Raw genomic sequence first — 16,132 nt, forward strand, 5'->3', positions numbered from 1 at the left:
AAAAGGGAATTGGATTGCTACCTGAAAAGAAATAATGTGCAAGGTTACAGGGATAAGACAGGGGAGTGGGACTAGGTGGAATGCTCTTTCAGAGAGCCAGTGCAGACTTGATGGGCCAAATGGCCTCCTTCTGCACTGTAAAGATACTGTGAACGTTTTGAGTTACATGACCCTGAGCTCTGAAGAAGGGTCATACAGACTCAAAACATTAACCCTTTCTGTCTCCACAGATGCTGCCAGGCCTGAGTTTTTCCCGCATTTTCTATTTTTATTACATGAATAATTACAACCTGGGCTAAAAATAGACCATCAAAAAAAATGAATGCTAGAGAAATGGCCAAGACAAATGCAAAAATCAGATGAGAGGAAAATTGACGATGCGAAGGCCTTCATATCCTCAAATGAAAGGTCGCCTTGAGAATGCTGCATTGTGTAAAATGGACAGTATCCTCAGGAATAAATAGGAAAGAGGAGAGAAAATTGAGCTACGTGATAAATCCAATATCAGTATGTTGAGGAATGAATGAGCCTGAAGCCAGTCTGTACTTTAAGACTGATTTATTTCCAAGCCTACCGAGTAAAAAGATGGACTCCTCCAATTCCCTCCCAACATCCAGCGTGAACATCTTTTATATTCTTGTAATGAAACCCTAATGCTTCCCCAGTTGAGGACAGCTGCTCCTAATTATCAACTTGAAGCATGAACTTTCTTGCAGCAATTGCAACGTTAACAATGTGGAGAATGAAGGAAGACAAAAATAAATACTTCCTCATTCAAATGGGATTTTCTGGATTTTCTCAATATTTACCTTCTCCCAAAGTGACATACCTCTTGCATTACACTCAATCCACTGACTAGACAATAAGCGGGTCCACATTCACTTGAGTTGGAATGACAGGTGTGCTCCTTACGTGGCTGACACTGAACTGTGCTAAAGTTCATGGTACAAACCTGTCTTTTCTTTTCAAGCAGCCATACTGTAGGATAGCACTCTAGAAGAGCATTTAGCAGGTTTTTTTTAAAAAGCATTAGTCACACAGAACCAGGGTGTCACAAGAATCTTTTCCTGTCAATGCAGTTTCAGCGTCAATGAGGGCTGCAGTATGTGACCCCACCAAAATGATGAAATATGAGATGTGAAAAGGTAGTAATTATACACAGCAGTGAATGGGGGTTGGGAGGAAAAAAAAGAGAAGCCAAGAAAAGTCTAAACTGACAGTACAAGTCCAGAAAAGGAAAAAAAAAACTAAATAACATTAATCAAACAAACCTGGGTTTGCTGAGTCACAGCACAGACAGTATTGAAGCTTACAAGGAACAGAAACAAAATGCATACAGGACTCTATGAACCCAGTAAACAGAAACTCCAAATGCATTGGATTCTTTACTGATTTAATCCACAGAGGAAATTACCCAAGACTTGGGTGCAATTATTAGAGAATAATATAAAGTTGGACGTCAGCAAGTCAATGTTTAGAGACAAGAAACTGCAGTGATAAAGACATCTGAAAATTAAAAAAGTAGTTTCCCCAATGACTCAGCAGATTTGCACAGATGGTAACCAAACCATTTGGATCAGTAAGGTTCAGTTCAATCCGCAGCCTGTGTTGCGTTAATTGGTCATTGATGGGTTGACTATATTGGCATTGATGGCAGCAATGATGATGGCTTAGGGAGAAGAGAGAAAAAAAAATAGCATTTTGCTCCTGAACGCTGTTGAACTACCCCTGCTGCTGGAATTTGGAGATGCCCAGTTCATGTTACCTGTTGTTTGCAATATTAGCTACCATACCAACACCCATAGCACTCCATTCCAAGGAACCAACACCTTCAAGTAGAGAAAATTTGCAAGGAAAAAAGATGTGGAGGTTAGATAGAATAGCTATAAAACCTGTCAGGTTCATAATTTTAAATGACAGATTTCAAACCACTTCATCCAGTTGTTCCAGTAACATTGCTGTATAGTGCATTTTCTGCACACTACTGTCAGAACTACTTACTTCAATGGCAAGTTTCCACTGTAGAGCTACTACCAATACAAAATGTAATTATATCTTTCACATACCTTGATAATTAAAGAATCCTTTCGCTCGTTTGTCATTGGCTGGAATGAAAGTTCCCACAGTGAAGTTAAATATAGATATCAGCAAGATTCCCAAAAGCACAATTTGAGCCTGCAAAGAAATAAATAATAATAAGGAAAACATTTAAATTACAATTGTTATTCTGAGAAGATCATGAGATATATTGTGCAAAATCCTATGCAAAAGGCAGGCTTCAATGAGCAGGCATGGATTGCATCACTGTGGCATAAGAGATTGGCATGCGGCTCACTGAAAGAGGCTTGCCAACAGGATTAGGCCTCAAAATTTACTCCGATCTGCAGTCCCCCAGAATGTATGCTGGAAAGCTTACAAATTAAAAGGTGTAATAATATTATTATACGCATGTAAAACTGCAATTCATGGATCGCTAGAAACTGGAGTTTATTTTCACAAGGGGACTATACAATTTACAACTGTCTAATTTATGATATTATATTAAAAGTCAACAGTCAATGTTTCCCTTCTTACTCCAAGATCTGAGTTGTCTTTTACTCTATGCAATATACAGGCAATATCCAACCACTACCCTCACTCCCATGTTTTCAAACATTCCTGCGTTCATCACTGTAGGTTTTTACCCCAGATACTTTTTTTTAAATTCAAGCATCTTCGGTCCTCTTCTACCCACCAAAACACAAATTTAAAACAAAATGTCTAAACTTGATGTTGACATCGCAGAAGTTAAGTCTCAGACGAAGCATTTATTGAAGTGTTGCATTCACCTGCCAGTATTCTTTCTGAAAGCATGCGACAGAATCCTACCTTAGCTTCCCATTCCATCCCTGCGACAGATATGCCAAACAGGACTACAATAGTAATGGTTCCTATAATCCGGATGTCACTCATTTCGTCAATCATGAGTGCATTATGTTCCTCAAGAAATGAAAAGAAAAGTCAATGTTATGAAACAAAACAGGTTAAATCATTAACTTCCCACTACTGTAATAAAAAGAGTTCAATAGTTAAAAAAGTCAAATATTGAGTCATATGGATCTGCATATTTGATTTGTGCTTTTCTCTTAAATGTTCGAAAGCGTTTTACTGATTTAACCAAATACAACTTACCAGAAGCAGATCTCGAACTGTCTCTGCAAAACCAACCACATACATGGCTACAGCTACTGCATTGGCAAAGGCAAAAATGAGGCCAATTGCGCCACCAAATTCAGGTCCCAAACTTCTGGAAATCAAATAGTATGCTCCACCTGTAGAGGGAAATGAAATTTTATTGGCATCCATTTTGGGGGACATAGCATTTCCTTTTCCATTTTGGAACATCTTAACCTGGCAGAAAGAATGAATAATATACCCAAATCAAGCCAAAAATCTAAGTTAAATCATTTGAATCTAAAAGTGCCATACTGCTAAAGCAGCTAAATAGACTTGGATGCATAGGGCACAATTTCAAAATTTACAGATGGCACAAAACTTGGCAGTATTGTGAAATGTGAGGAAGCTAGTGACAAACTTCAGGAGAACGTAGGTTGGTGGAATGACTGGACAAGTGATAAAAGAAATTTTACACAAAGAGACAAAGTGATTCATTCTAGTAGGAAGAATGAGGAGAGGCAATATAAAACGACGAATACAATTCATAGCGGGTACAGGAGCAGAGGGGCCCCAAGGGTATATGGGTACAAGCCATTTATGATGGCAGGGCAGATTGAGAACACTTAATAAAGCATACAGGATCCTGGGCATTATAGGAGCATAGTGTACCAAAGCATGGAGGTCATGATAAATTTGTATAAAATGCTGGTTCAGCCTCCATTGGAATTATGTCCAGTTCTGGGCACCATACTTTAGGAAAGATGCGAAGGTATTAGAGAGGGTGTAGAAAAGCTTCACAAGAATGGTTTGATGAATGAGAAACTCAGTTACATGGATATATTAGAGAAGCTAGGGCTGGTCTTGATGAAGAGGAGAGGTTGAGGGGAAATTTGATTGAGGTATCCAAAATCACAAAGGGGCTGGACAGAAAAACTGTTCCCACTGGTGGAACTATCAAGAATCAGACACTCCCAAGTTTAGGTGATTGGCAAAAGTGCTAATGGCAACATGAGGAAGAACTTTTTTTTAAAAAACGGAGTGTTTAGGATCTGGAATGCAGTGCCTGAGAGTGTGTGTAGTGGAGACAGATTCAAAAATCGATAATTGGATAATTATCCGAAGAGTAGAAATTTGCAGAGATTCAGAGAAAAGGCAGGGGAGTGGGACTCGGGGAGTGCTGCTTTTTCAGAAAGCTAGCACAGACACGAAGGACCAAATGTCCTCCTGTGTTGTAACTATTTTGCGATTCTATCAAGCGCAGAGCCCCGAAAAGTTATTAAGTTTTCGGGTTTTACAAAAGCCAATTTAAACATCCACATCCAGGGCCCCACACACATACACACATCAAACTGAAAAAAAAAATCTGTGCTAGATGGTGTTGTGTTACTCAGTAATAAAAGTAGTCAGATTCTTTTTATGAAGATGATTCATCCATGATGGGAACTTCACAAACAAGCGGGGACTACATATGCAACTCTTTGTTCTGTGGTACAAAATAGTAACCTCTTGCTTTAGATCACATGTAAATTCTTCCAATTTAGAATGCTACCAAAAACCCTTGATTACATTAAACCCCTGGAACTCAACTCCAAGTGGGCGTTAGTATCTTAAAAGCCATATGAAAGCAATTCACAAACTCAGCATGAACCTACAAGGAACAACTGCAATCATAATCTAAATGCTCAGTTCTACAAGTTAACTCATTTGAATTAATCATCTGGAGTGGCTTGTTGCCAGTCACTTATCCAGCATGACTCACAGGCAGGGTTATTGGGAGGAACAGGCTTGCTATTCATATTCTGTTCCTTTGCCCTGGCCTCAGTTGGTTCCTACCTGCATACTACCACCTGTAGTGAGATAAGAAGTCATTATAAATTATCCCATTCAACTCTCCTGGCATTTTTTTTTGGATGACCTTCATTCTATAGCAGTAAGAAATATGCCAGCAACAAAATAACATTAAAATATGTCACAGAGCAAGATAGGTGAATCTAAGGTCCCAAAATACTCTGGTTCTAAAACTAAGGAAAAGAAGCCTCAACATAGCTGTATATAACGTAATTTTTAGTTTTGAGCAAAGTCCATAAGCCCAGTGCTGCCGGGAAAACTGGTGACTACTTTAACGGATCTTCTTATTTCTCAATATACTTGTGTGAACTTGCTAAGGCCATGCCTGTTGAGGTACCAGGACTAATGCAGAATAGAGGCATACAGTTCCATGATATCTAATGGTCAATGCAAGTATCATGAGATTAATTAGTTACTACTGGTGGGCAATATAATTAAGTCAATCTATCATCTGCATTAAGTTCGTTAATACATATGGCTCAGGCCTGCTCCTCTATTATTGAATGCAATAAGTACTTATACATCCTGGTGATGGATGAGGATGTATTTGCAATAAAACTGTCCTTCCCTGTCAGCAGAACTAAAATATAATAGTTGCAGCAAGGTAACACTATGAACAGTGTCAAGGAGTTATCATATTTTTCCAAATATTATTGTGGGATACTATATGTAGGGGCATGAGTGGCTAATTTAATTAAACTAGAGACAGTTAGGCTGCAAGGTTTAAATGATCAAAGAAGGGAGGTGTAAAACAGGCATTTGAAATGGAGATGAGTAAAGCAAGGGTGAAGTCTCAGCAGAGACGGCATGAAAGAAATTTGCATTTTTAGATAAGTGGAGAAGTGTTTGATTTTCAAAAGGACACGGAAGATGTTTACAACTGGCAAGATAAGTAAGGCAAAGCGATTACATTTTTATTTTCCAAAAGTACTGGTCATAATGATAACATGAAAGGTTTTTATATTCTGCGAAAAGTAACTTTAAAAACAAGTTGAAATAATGGGATTTACAGATCAAAAAGGGAGAAATATGTTTAACGGAAGGCTGTGTGAAGGATGGCAATGTGAGATCTGGGAAGGTGGCTGTGTGAAACAGACTTGGGGAAAAAAGCTTCGAGCCACCTGCAGAAGTTTGGTGTTCCAGTGACCAAAGTTGTGTTAAAGGCCTTTGGAAGTCTATTGTCCAGTGTGTGCTTGTGGCAAAATTGCTGGATGACTTCATAAATTTGAAATCTATTTGGACTGTTGCCTGAAAGGGGGAGTCTGCTTAAGTAGAAATTTAGGGAATGGTTATAACTATGTAATGGTAACCTTGTGTGTGTGTTAATTTTTTTCTTTTGTTAATAAATGTTTTAATTTAATCCTTAAAATCTCTGAAGGTGGTAGTGGACTCACTGCCTCTGACTTTAGTGCACAAGCCTTCTCGTAATAAATACAAATTGAAAAATCATGATAGCTTGGCCAAGTTTCCCTTGTGGATTTGGTCAGCCTGGCAAACACCACCTGCCATATCATAACAACAAAAGCTCAAAACATATGTAGCTGAGAGACTGTTATAGGCTGCAAAATAAGGTCATCTCCGAAGCCTCAACCGAATTCAGGTGAAATATAGAGCAGCAATCCTCAAAAAAGCTAAAAACTAGCAGAATACCCAATTAAAATTAAGCTTGTAATTTGGTTGTCCTTTTTAAGTCATTTGCAAGAGTTCACCAAGCATATGGTGCTTCTTTACAAACATGCATGAGTCTTTCCAGGGTTTCAAATATTTCAGGAATCATATACTAGTTTTCTAGAGAACAAGTGGTGCATCCATTTACTTAAATTCTTTAAAAAAATGTTGCCGTGTATCTAAAAATCAATTTCTCAAATTAAACCGAACAATTCTAAAGTAACATGATCTTATAATGTAAAAGTTAAAATTTTAATGTGAGCTGTCAACTCTTCCACAGCAATTCCAAACTACTTTCTAAATTTGAACTTTCAGGGGATGAAAGTGGACATTGGCTGGAGCACAAAAGCTATGATTAAAAATAAAGCTAATTAGTTAATTAGTGGATAAATCAAGAGTAAATAGACAATTCCTGATTCTATTCACACTTTCCTGGTCTATTTCATCTATTAATTAAAATAACATTTAATATTTCAAAAGTGCTCAAAATGTAATTACTGTTTGTAACTTGATACAGTTATGGGAAATCATCTATTTGTTAAACGTGACAGCAACTTTATAAATTTGTACATATCCTATTTTATTAACTTGTGATACACAGCACTGAGCTTTTCTGTGGTATGCAATTATTTCTCCAGCATCATCACAATCACGTGAACATAACTACATCAAGAACATTCCCTCTTATTGTATTGCAGAATTTCATTGACGCAGGAAAAACCTCAAAGATAAGGCTTTCATCTTCTCTGGGTCTTTTTTTTTTTGCAACATCATGACTAGAATCTTTAATCAATCAACTAGACTAAATGAAATCTAATTTAAAGTACGTTGACAGGTTAACCACAGATTTAATAAAGATGCTCACATTTTCATAAGACTAATCATAAAGCGTTTCGTTTTGATTACACAAATGCTTTGTTACTCGGGTTCACGTGATTTTGTCAAACATTGGACTGGATCAGATAAGCTTGCAGATCAGAGGACATAAAGGTCATAAATCCGAAAGTAGAGATTGAAACAAGTGGGGGGAAAAAAACAAGGGGAATTACATAGAATTACACTTGACAATGATGTCCCCAGCAATCTGTACCATAAGTGGAAGCTTTGGTGTTACTGTAATAATTAGACTTGTATACTTCATTTCATAAAGAAGAATGTCCTCATGCCCAGGTTTAGTTACTGCAAGTTCTGAAACTATTAAATCAGAATTCCATGGATAGAGATTGCACAGTCAAACCCGAACACAGAACGCCATAGAAGAGAGGAAAGTCAAAAGCTCAGTGCCTCACTTTGTTCAATTCCTGGTCTGAGCTTAAAAGGACAAAAAGCTGCAAGGGAGTAGCAAGAAGAAGAAACAGGATAGGTATTTCCTAAATGCACTCTACCCTGGCAGTTTACCAAATTGGATCTAAAAACAGTCTGGGTACAAGCAGTTTTCAAAAAGAAGGAGAAGACTCATCCACATCAAGAGGAAGAAATAAAATGGCAATATAAAAAGTACTGTGTTTCATTAATCTTTACTTCCAAACTGGTTCAATGGTGGATTGGACATCTTACAAGGCATCAATATTTACAGCAGTACAGGATGTCAAATTCTCAAAATCCTCTCTATATTTGCAGTTTTCCCTGACTCAAAATTCCTATGATTCAACCATAGGCATTTCACTTCAACGTTGTTGAATGTGGGAGTGAAGGAATTGGGTCTTTGCTAGGAAATAAAGCTAATGCAATGAAATTTCCGTGCATTTCCTAAGCTGCTCTTTAAAATATTATATTTTGCTAAATCCTTTGAAATAGAATATTTCCTTTTCTCCAGCTCCAACTATTTTGGCAATCAAGACTCAAACTGTGGGTTAGAGTTTCCGCTTTGGGCGGTATTATCAAACTGGGTGCTTGAACGTGCAGTGTTTTTCTGAAGCAGTTATGGTTCAAGTTTCTACCAAAGTCATTTGCATTATCGCAAACACAAATCCTCCATAAGCCATGACAAGCAGGCAGCATAAAGCATAATTGCCTTTTCTTCCGCATTCAAAAAAATTATAGATGAGTGGCAAAGTGGTGCAGTTTTAAGGGTAAATGTATTTTTAAGTGTTCAACACGAGAGTAGCTATTTTAAAATCGACAAAGATTAGCTTAAAAACTGTGACCCATTTACTAGTTTCATTGTTCAACGCTAGCCAGTTTCTTAACAAATTAAATATTTAACTACTTAAAATTATTCAAAACATGTGTACAATAAGCCCTCGCTTAACGCTGTGGTTACATTCCTGAAAAGTGCAACTTCAAATGAAACAACATTAAGCAAATCAGGAATCTAGAGGCCCAAGCTAATGCTCTGGGTACACGTATTCATAAATTGAATTAAAAGCTAGTCTAGTAATGATGACCATGAAACCATTGTTGATTGTCATAAAAACCCATCTGGTTCATTAATGTCCTCTAGGGAAGAAAGTCTGCCATCCTTATCTGGTCTGGTTTACATGCGACTCCAGATCCACAACAATGTGGCTGACTCTTCATTGCCCTCTGAAATAGCCTAGCAAGCCACTCAGTTGTATCAAAACGCTACAAAGTCTAAAGAGGAATGAAATTGGACGGACCACTTGACATCGACCAAGGTGCTAGAAATGACAACGGCAAACCAGGCCCTCTTGATCCTGCGAAGTCCTCCTTGAAGTACTGGCTTATTTCATAGGAGTACTGCATTCAAATTAGCCCCAACATTTCTAACATGGACAAAGTTGGTTTTTCTTCTCAAAACAAGCCAAAGTTCCCACTCTTGGTCAGCGTGTGGTTACAGGTTCCGGCTTGACTGAGATAACTTGTTAACATTAATTGATAAGCCTCAAAGATTTGTGCACTTAGTTGATACTGAAGATAGTCACCATATTTTAAGTGACTTCCTTTGAGGAACCAGAGAAATAAAAGCAATGAGGGGACATTTTGACAACTTAGCCCAGGAAGGCTATAAAGTCTTAAAAGATGATTAGTTTATAATTTGTGTAAACTGTTTTGATACAGTAAATTTTGGGTTTAGCCTGGTTGCAAAGAACATTTTATGCAAACATTTTAGTAAAAAACCTAACAAGTTTATTAATAATGATATAGCCATCAAAAATGTAGAAATAAACATTTTCAAACAAATTTTTCTCATTTAGTATGGGTGCCTCTCAGTTCTCGTATTGATAATTTAGCATTTTTTGTTTCTATTTTAGTCACTGTAGCAATTCTTGAAGTAACAAAAAAAAACGAAGTTACAGAATTGAGTTCCAAATACCCCGAGTGAAGTGTTTCAAAGAAGCAAGCCAAGCAGCCCAACTAGTACTTATGCTCCAAAACGCCAGCTCTTTTCATCTAACCATGTCAGCATATCCTTCTATTCCTTTCTCCCCAATATGCTCATCTAGCTGCTTCTTAAACAAAGCAATCACACTGTGAACTGAGGTCCCATAAACTGCACTGGGATGAATGATCAATGAATTTGCTTTTGGTAATGTCAGTCAAGGGCAGAATGCTGGCCAAGGCAGCAGGTATGGCAAATCAGCTATATAATTGTTTAATGACTTCAGGAAATGAAAGAGAGCTAAGAGACAGAGTAATGTATCTAAGTTTTATGATATAAAGCTAGGTGGAAATGCAATTTGTGAGAAGGATACAAAGAGATATTGACAGGTTAAGTGAGTGGGCAGCAAGATGCCAGGTGGAGTATAATGTGGGGAAGTATGAGGTCCCTCACTTGGGTTGTAAGAATGGAAAAACAAAACTTTTTTTTTCAAAAAAGATGCATGAAACCTGTAAATTTTGACATTCAGAAAGAATTGAGTGACTCATAATGGAACCTGTATGCAGGTACTGCAAGCAAAGAGGAAAACAAATGGCAAGTCGTTATTGCAAGGGGATTGGGGGTACAGGAATAAGGAAATTTTGCTACAATTGCACAGGGCTTTGGTAAGACCACACTTAGAATAGTGTGTGAAGTTTTGATCTCCACATTTAAGGACGGACATACTTGCATTGGAGGCAAGTACAGAAAAAGGCTCACTTGATTGGTCCCTCGGATAGGAGTGTTGTCTTATGTTGAGGGGCTGAGTAAAATGGGCCTATATTCTCTCAGCTTCAGGGAGTAAGAGGTGATCTCATTGAGACATTCAAGATTCTAAAGGGTAAGCAGAGGTAAGCTGGCTGGGGAATCTAGAACACAGGGGCAGTCTCAGGCGTTGATTATTTAGGACTGAGAAAAGGAGAAATTTTAGGGAGGGGGAGGAAGGAAGGAAAAGTATAACCGTTTGAATGTCCCATTTTAATTGTACTAGAGACAGTGAGCACAGGAAAATGCAAGGGAGTGACAAGAGGGTATCCTTTCCGAGCAGTGAGAGCTACAAAAATAGAATCAAAGAATAAATAACAATCAGAGCAAGTGAGCTATATAGATAAGAGCTGAAGCCGTGAGATAGAAATGGGTAAGGGAACAAAAGCAAGAGGATAAAGAGTGAGTGTGATAGATATGCACAAGAGAAACTTCTAATCTGTGGAATTCTCCTGTTTTTCTTTATTATTCCTGATCTGACATTACCTCTATTTTCAATATTTGTTCTGCATCGAGTTATACCATTTTCACCACATTATTGTGATGTGTGGGCGCCCCGCCGATGCTGCCAGACCTGCTGAGTTTTTCCAGGTAATTCTGTTTTTACCTTGATTTTAGTCCTCCAATTGTAAATGTGAAAAAATTGATTGTTCTTTCCAAAGAAAAATATGCTTTCTTTGCATTTACCTACCTACATAATGGCCAAACAATTTTGCAACAATGAGCACTGCAGCTTTAACAAGGAGGGATTAAGCATATCATTAAAAAAAAGTTACCCTGCACAAAATAGCACTTGTTCTAATGATTATATATTATATAATATATATTATATATATATAAAAAATCAAAATGATAGTTAAAGAACTAATAAATCTTACTCTGGAACATTGCTCCATTGTCTATCTGTTAGAGAAATATTGAAAATCCTGATTGTTTGGGCCCAAACATCCCATTTTGGCAAGCACAATTTCATTATTACAACTTTTCTGCTGAGAACCAATGTGATCTTTCTTCAAAAAAAAGAGCCAGGAAACATTTGGGACTCAATCTTGAAAAAGCACTGAATTCTAAGTAAAAGGTAAAGGCAAACAAAGCCAATTGCGATTCATCGCCGAGGCCATTTACTTCCACTCCTAGTCACAAACCAATGACCCCTGTTGGAATGTGCACACAGCTAGGGCAGGATCAGGCTTAGGTAGATTTCCATATAGGTATAGCTAGCCAATACAACCTATGCTCACACATTTAAAAAAAATGAATACTTGCACCAGTTGTGTTTCAACCATGTCTCAAGTTGGGAGCACCCTTGTCTCAGAGTCAAATCAAGACTGACACTCGAGGGAGTGCTGCATGTCAGAGGTGCTGTCTTTCTATTGAGACTTTGAAATCAAGACCATGTCTGTCGTCTCAGGTGGCACTGTTTCAAAGAGCAGGGGAGTTATTCCCTGTATCCTGGCCAATCAGCATCACACAAAAAAAAAATTCTGGTCATTATAACACTGCTGTTTGTGGGAGCTTGATGTGTGCAAATTGGCTGCTGCATTTCAACTTCAAAAGTATTGCATTGGCTGTTAAGTGCTTTGGGACATCTGGTTGTCATGAAAGGCACTATATAAATACTGCAAGTCTTTTTTCTTTGGAATAGTTTTGGCTGCTGGTATTTGCACATCCTATAGGTTGAATTTTTCCAACCTAGCTTCCCCCCTTCCAAGAGGTAGGGACCATTTTCAGGCTGAAGACCTTATCACTGGAGTAGCAAGCCTTCCGATTGCACTTTGTCAGAGCAAACCAATTAGGAGCCTGCCTCTAGGCGTTGTGTGTGTCATCTGTGGCTCCGCTGACAGCACACTCACCGCTGAATCACAAGGTTATGAGTTCCAGTCCCACTCCGGGGCTTGAGCGCAATATCAAGGCTGACATTCCAGTGTAATGTGTAATACTGAACAAGCAATCAAAAGCGCTGTCTTTTGGATGAGGCATTAAACCAAGGCATCCACCTGCTCAAGTGGATGTAAAAGATCCCATGGCACTACTTTAAACAAGAGTGGCTGTGTTATCCCTGATGACTTGGCCAATATTTATCCCTCAATCTACATAAAAATTATCTGGACATTATAGCTTAGTTTTGAGGAGTTTGTGGAGTACAAATTAGCTGCCACATTTCCCACTTTATAATAGTGGCTACATCTCAAAAATTACTTTATTGGCTGTAAAGCACTTGATGTCCGGTGGTTGTGAAAAATGCTATACAAGTACAAATATTGCTGAAGAAAGTTTTGCACTCAGAGCAGACACAAGAATGCCAAATTTCAAAGGTAACAACAACTTCTACGCCATGAAAAAGGGGGTGTATATTCATTGACAAGTTGACTCTGATTGGTCAAGATGTTGCCATGGTGAATGCACTTGGAAGCTATTGTCCCCCATGCTTTTGTTTATTCAAAAAGGTGCTATGTCTGGACATATTTCTTTTGCCTGCAGAGGCCAGGCTCCTGCTTATGGATAGATGTAGTTTCTAGCAACCACAAGCGAGCTCATTGCGAGCTTGACCAATAATCTTAAATTGGTTGTTAGTGTAATTGTTAGTGCACACTCAGGATTGCTCAGCAGATGCTCAGCATAGTCGTGAAATCACATCTAACGTTATATATGAGTTTTGCAAGCACAGGTTGGGTCAGTACTGTCAGTTCTCTGACTATTGCAAACAGCCGAAGGGATGCCCTGTTTGATGTGATCTGCCAGTCTTTGAGACAAATGGCCTATATAGCTGGCATCACAACCGCAGTGAAATTCGTATACATTTGTGTTATAGGCAGAACATCTTTTTAGCTTGACAGCAGCATTCTATTAGTGGAAAATACCACTTGTATTGTCACTGCTTAATTGTAGTATCAAGTGGCTAGCTTCACCTATTGCTCAAACACATACATTGACTAGTGAAGGTAGACTTGCCTCAAAACGCAGTCATATTGCCCTCGCACACTCATCGCACACAAATATCTGAACACAAGCCTAACAATCCTGAGGGAGTGGTGGTGCAAGAGGGGGCAGGAGAGTGCGCGCAGGGAGAGAGAGAGAGGAGAGATAGAGAGAGGAGAGATAGAGAGAGAGGAAAGGGAGAGAGGGGAAAGAGAGAGAGAGAGAGAGAGGGGAAAGAGAGAGAGAGGGGAAAGAGAGAGAGAGGGGAAAGAGAGAGAGAGGGGAAAGAGAGAGAGAGGGGAAAGAGAGAGAGAGGGGAAAGAGAGAGAGAGGGGAAAGAGAGAGAGAGGGGAAAGAGAGAGAGAGGGGAAAGAGAGAGAGAGGGGAAAGAGAGAGAGAGGGGAAAGAGAGAGAGAGGGGAAAGAGAGAGAGAGGGGAAAGAGAGAGAGAGGGGAAAGAGAGAGAGAGGGGAAAGAGAGAGAGAGGGGAAAGAGAGAGAGAGGGGAAAGAGAGAGAGAGGGGAAAGAGAGAGAGAGGGGAAAGAGAGAGAGAGGGGAAAGAGAGAGAGAGGGGAAAGAGAGAGAGAGGGGAAAGAGAGAGAGAGGGGAAAGAGAGAGAGAGGGGAAAGAGAGAGAGAGGGGAAAGAGAGAGAGAGGGGAAAGAGAGAGAGAGGGGAAAGAGAGAGAGAGGGGAAAGAGAGAGAGAGGGGAAAGAGAGAGAGAGGGGAAAGAGAGAGAGAGGGGAAAGAGAGAGAGAGGGGAAAGAGAGAGAGAGGGGAAAGAGAGAGAGAGGGGAAAGAGAGAGGGAGGAGAAAGAGAGAGAGAGGGGAAAGAGAGAGAGAGGGGAAAGAGAGAGAGAGGAGAAAGAGAGAGAGAGGAGAAAGAGAGAGAGAGGAGAAAGAGAGAGAGAGGGGGGAAAGAGAGAGAGAGGGGGGAAAGAGAGAGAGAGGGGGGAAAGAGAGAGAGAGAGAGAGAGGAAAGAGAGAGAGAGAGAGAGAGGAAAGAGAGAGAGAGAGAGAGAGAGGAAAGAGAGAGAGAGAGAGAGAGGAAAGAGAGAGAGAGAGAGAGAGGAAAGAGAGAGAGAGAGAGAGAGGAAAGAGAGAGAGAGAGAGAGAGGAAAGAGAGAGAGAGAGAGAGGAAAGAGAGAGAGAGAGGAGAGAGAGAGAGAGGAAAGAGAGAGAGAGATGCAGAGAGCGAGAGAGGAAAGAGAGAGCGAGAGAGAGGAAAGAGAGAGAGAGGAAAGAGAGAGAGAGGAAAGAGAGAGAGAGGAAAGAGAGAGAGAGGAAAGAGAGAGAGAGGAAAGAGAGAGAGAGGAAAGAGAGAGAGAGGAAAGAGAGAGAGAGGAAAGAGAGAGAGATGTGAGGGGGGGAAAGAGGGTGGAAAAAAAAGAGATGAAACACTATCGCCATAATTTTTCAAAAATTTCATTCATGGGATGTGTGCTTCGCTGGCTAGGCCAGCATTTATTGCCCATCCCTAGTTGCCCTTGAAGTGGTGGTGAGCTGCCTTCTTGAACCGCTGCAGTCCATGTGGCGTAGGCACACCCACAGTGCTGTTAGGAAGGGAGTTCCAGGAGTTTGACCCAGCGACAGTGAAGGAACGGCAATATATTTCCAAATCAGGGTGGTGAGTGACTTGGAAAAATTGCTGGCATGTGTGTTAATAGCAGTGTCAACCTATTTAGTTACTTAGCTACTATTGGTCATAGCTTCTTGGGAGATGAACTCCATATACACAGCTGCCCTTCTCACAACCAAAAGAGTGTCAGGGTATGTCTGAAAACTGGGTAATAGCCAAACCAATTTTGACTACTACAAACATGAAAGTGGGCATTACATGCTTACTATCAAATTAAAACACACCAGTGGGAATTTAATATAAACCTAGATGATTTTTGCTTTTTGAATACAAATGATCAGACATGTAAATGCTTATTTTTCCATCAAACTTTAGATATATATTGAACAAACTAGACAACCAGTGCCCTGTATTCAGTGTTTAAAGTACCATCAACTAGTCAAGCACATTAAATTCTGTCATTGTGTTTCACTGCAGGAAGTTAAGTCAGCTAAGTGCAAATCAAAGACAGTCAAAAATAAAAGTTCACCTTGAAGTGAAGTTCACACCCATCAGAGGCAGCTGCTTTTCAGCTGAAAATAATCTAGAAATTATTTCTAGAGCAATAAATATACTAACTGAATGCATGAATAAAAGCATTGTTGCATTATTTTTTTAAAATTGTTTCATGGATGCCAGCCATCTTTTTTTTTCCTGTTGACAAAGGAGTGAAGAAGGGGAAAAAAACAAAAGTGATCTGAAAATGATTCCCATCAGTCCTCAATTGCTCCTTTTACATCTGATGCAAATAATCACATGCAGAACAGAGGAAATGTGATGAGATGCTTTTCAGATCCTGGAGATACAGAATATCAAATACACTTCATTGACATCAATA

The 16,132-nt window shown here is 39.3% G+C and overlaps 1 protein-coding gene across 2 annotated transcripts in view; it reads right to left on the reverse strand.

Moving 5' to 3' along the window:
- slc12a2 (solute carrier family 12 member 2) overlaps positions 1-16,132 on the reverse strand; it is a 241,325-nt gene that overhangs the window by 129,856 nt on the left and 95,337 nt on the right. For both annotated transcript variants that reach the window (XM_041185697.1, XM_041185698.1), the window contains 3 exons: positions 3,172-3,311; positions 2,869-2,979; positions 2,067-2,175 (listed from right to left, as the gene is read on the reverse strand). In XM_041185697.1, coding sequence (XP_041041631.1) covers positions 2,067-2,175; positions 2,869-2,979; positions 3,172-3,311 — 360 coding nt within the window. The remainder of the gene's footprint in view (positions 1-2,066; positions 2,176-2,868; positions 2,980-3,171; positions 3,312-16,132) is intronic.

Source organism: Carcharodon carcharias, chromosome 4, assembly GCF_017639515.1.
Source record: "Carcharodon carcharias isolate sCarCar2 chromosome 4, sCarCar2.pri, whole genome shotgun sequence".
NCBI classification, from domain to species: domain Eukaryota; kingdom Metazoa; phylum Chordata; class Chondrichthyes; order Lamniformes; family Lamnidae; genus Carcharodon; species Carcharodon carcharias.